The sequence below is a fragment of the Armigeres subalbatus genome, chromosome 1, assembly GCF_024139115.2.
Source record: "Armigeres subalbatus isolate Guangzhou_Male chromosome 1, GZ_Asu_2, whole genome shotgun sequence".
Lineage (NCBI taxonomy): Eukaryota > Metazoa > Arthropoda > Insecta > Diptera > Culicidae > Armigeres > Armigeres subalbatus.
The window spans coordinates 172,134,042-172,137,431 of NC_085139.1; the positions used below are offsets into that span (position 1 = coordinate 172,134,042).

Consider the following 3,390-nt stretch of genomic DNA (forward strand, 5'->3'; position numbering starts at 1 on the left):
GCTCTGGCTTTCGGCGCTCTGTGGTCACCGACGACGACGACGCAACGGTTGCTTTCTTTTTGAAGAAGGGTGGATTCATCCCTCGCAATCTATGCGGCACATATTTATTTTTTATTATTTTCCTTTCGAGTCGAAAAATCAGTTCTCACCAGCTAGTCCAGCAAATTGCCGTTGCCTCGACTAATCACCCTCCGGCCGGGACGAACACAGTTCGTAATAGATACAACCCTAAGTACAATTAATCGAGGGCAGAAAGGTATTGCGCGGCGTACCGACGCGACCCCTCGTTTTATGAATGATCGTAAGGAATACGGTCGACAGGATCTATATTCGGAATGAATTTCGCTTTGTAACTGTGTGAGTGTTACGAATGAACCGCAGCAGAAAACGAAATAAAACAAACCGGGAGGGAACGTTGCCAGTAAGCAAGGACCGCCCCTCATTATCCTGCCGGTGAGTTTGTGTTGGTTCGTAAACGTCACTCGCTAGAGGTCCCTGGAGGCTGCATCCAATCAGAGGGAAGCAGTTGTGTGCAATATGCGCTTGGGCGTCAAATAGGACAGGATCTACTTATAACTGCCTGAATCGTGCCGAAACTGGATCAAACCAAGTCAAGCTCTCAATGAAGAAGCATCATCCCCGTCGTGGAGAAAAGTGCGAAAAGGATTACAGTTGTTGTTTTGTGGAAGTGTTTCTCGAGAATATTGATAAGTGAAAGCTGATATATTTAAATGAACTGTGGGAAGCAAGTGCGTTATTGCCGCGAAAAGTGATAAAGCGAAAGTTGCTGAACTATTACTCGTGAATCAAGTTACAAAAGGATAATTTGGCAAGCATGCAGTCTCCAGTGAGCTCACCTGAACTTATGGATCCTCGATACAACCATTTACGGATTCCGGCGTCTTCAAGTAAGTATTATAGCGAAAACTGATTAAAGGAAATTACACATTTTAATTTCATGAGCAATTATTATAACATAAATTTGATATGAAGTAAACGAACAAACAAACAAACAAATGATTTGTTCAGACATATTTGCAGAATACTTGTATTACTTAGCTGAATCTTCCATTCAGAGAGAAGTTAAACTACTTGTGTATATGTTCCATTCTACATAAATATTTTATTCTTCAACATTCCAACTAGCACTTTGCCTGCTTTTCAATTTAGTATTCTATTAGCATTTCCTCAGTTATTAATAGAAAGCTTTTCTAAATAAATACCTATTTGTCTTCAAGATGTTGCTCAATTGTTTTTGTACAAATATTCTGAATTGTGACTTGAATTTAATATCCTTTTCAAACCGAATAGCAAAGATATTTAAAACGATGTAAACAAAACACTTCAAGTCACTACAGGAGATTCTTCAACGAATCGACAATCATTTTTTCATCACCACAGTCTTTTGAGTGAGATCGCACACAAAAAAGGAAACGAGCAGAAACATTCAACAGAAAAGAGCAGTCATCGTGCTTTCCTGGTATACATATAAAAACATTTCCGGTCTTTTGTCTGGTTCCCTAGTTCCCATACAGTAAGACGCATACGCGGGGTACATTTGCAAACGGAGGCGGATCTTGCAATCCGATTCCCGGATGTACTTTTCGATGCCTTTTGATTGGAGTAACGACTCTTTCTAACGGATTTTCCCCTATCTTTATTGTACTCTTCCAGGTCGGATTCTTTACGACGTTCCGTGCAAAGTATGCCGCGACCACAGCTCTGGAAAGCACTACGGAATATACGCTTGCGATGGATGTGCGGGTTTCTTCAAGAGATCAATACGCCGCAGCCGACAGTACGTGTGCAAGTCGAAGTCCGAGACACCCTGCATGGTTGACAAAACTCATCGCAACCAGTGCCGAGCATGCCGATTGAAGAAGTGCTTCGAGGTTGGCATGAACAAGGATGCAGTTCAACACGAGCGTGGACCTCGAAGCTCCACCTTACGTAAACAGATGGCCCTCTTCATTACAAAGGATACGCCCCTACGGCATGAGCTGATGATTCCACCGCCAATTCCAATGGGCCAGACAACCATGGGTCTTGATCTTACCATGCAACGAAACGCTTTCTTGAGTCCACAATCCTTGATTCAGCCAACGATGTTTCCAACGATGCAATCTCCCCATCCTTTGATCGCTACCGACGCCATCAGAGAATCGGCTGCCAACTTGATCTTTATGAATATCAACTTCCTCAAGAATCTGGTTCCTTTCACGAAGCTGCCCCTCGATGATCAACTAGTTCTTTTCGAGGAATCCTGGCGAGAATTTTTCATTCTTGCTATTGCCCAATACCTGCTGCCGATTAACTTCAATCACCTTCTGCTGTCGTACGAATATATGAACAACAACAGAGGCGAGCCCATACCAGAGTGCATTATCCGGGAAGTGGAAATCTTCCAAGAAATTCTCACCCAAATCGTCGCCCTGCGAGTAGATACCAACGAGTTCGTCTACCTCCGGGCCATTGTGCTTTACAAAACGGAATTCGACCCGGAAAGCAGCATCTCCAGCTGCAGCAGTGACGGATCGGATCTCATTTCATCGACGTCCAAATCAATCCAGGAAAGTGCCGCCGTGCGAGCTCTAGAGGACGGTGCCAAAGAAGCGCTCGCCGCTTACGTGAGAACGTGTAGGCCAGTGCCGGCTGAGCGGTATCGACTTCTGTTGCAGTTATTACCAGTTCTACGAAACATTTCTACCTACACCATAGAAGAACTTTTCTTCAGGAGAAGCATCGGACCGGCTCCATTGCTGAAAATCCTCCTGGACCTGTACAGACAAAAATAGTTCAACGTCGTGTTCTGTAGATCTTAAATTCGATCCTTGAACGCTGGATCGTTAAATTGACTGTGATTGATTTGTGTAAATATCCATTTTATCAGAATATAATCAAAATTGCTTTCTGGAAGTGAATTTTTAAATACCATAGCTAATTAGTTAAATAAGTATAATTGTTGTGCTAGAGCAAATACAGGTTAGTTGCCTAATAAATATATTATTTAAACGAAACAAACATCTTATCATACATTAGAAATCTTCCCATGCTCCTAGAAAAGAAGATTATTTTCCTTAATGACCGATAATTTGCACAAAACTCCGCAGAATCTGGTGCCGACGGATTTTCAGAAGGGATCGAAAGAAAAAAAACTACGCATCCATTCATTCAAACTCTTCGAACAACAAGCAATGCCGCCATGCTGGCTTATGCCATAGCATTATATTTTTTTAGGTATTGTTGAATAATCCTCTTGGCAGTGATGATGGCTTCCTTTCCAGTGATGTCGTTCGTCTCACTCTGACGCATTGAAATCTCTGCCCGAAATCAACTCACAGTGCGGTGATGCGTGCGAGGATCGCATACAAGGATAGTGCTGCTTACTGT

The 3,390-nt window shown here is 42.7% G+C and overlaps 1 protein-coding gene across 1 annotated transcript; it reads left to right on the forward strand.

Moving 5' to 3' along the window:
- The first annotated feature begins 547 nt into the window (after positions 1-547).
- On the forward strand, positions 548-3,021 carry LOC134208466 (protein tailless). The gene is made up of 2 exons (XM_062684397.1): positions 548-908; positions 1,675-3,021. The coding sequence occupies exons 1-2, from the start codon at positions 836-838 to the stop codon at positions 2,793-2,795; spliced, it is 1,194 nt and encodes a 397-aa protein (XP_062540381.1). The 5' UTR covers positions 548-835; the 3' UTR covers positions 2,796-3,021.
- Positions 3,022-3,390: the final 369 nt, after the last annotated feature.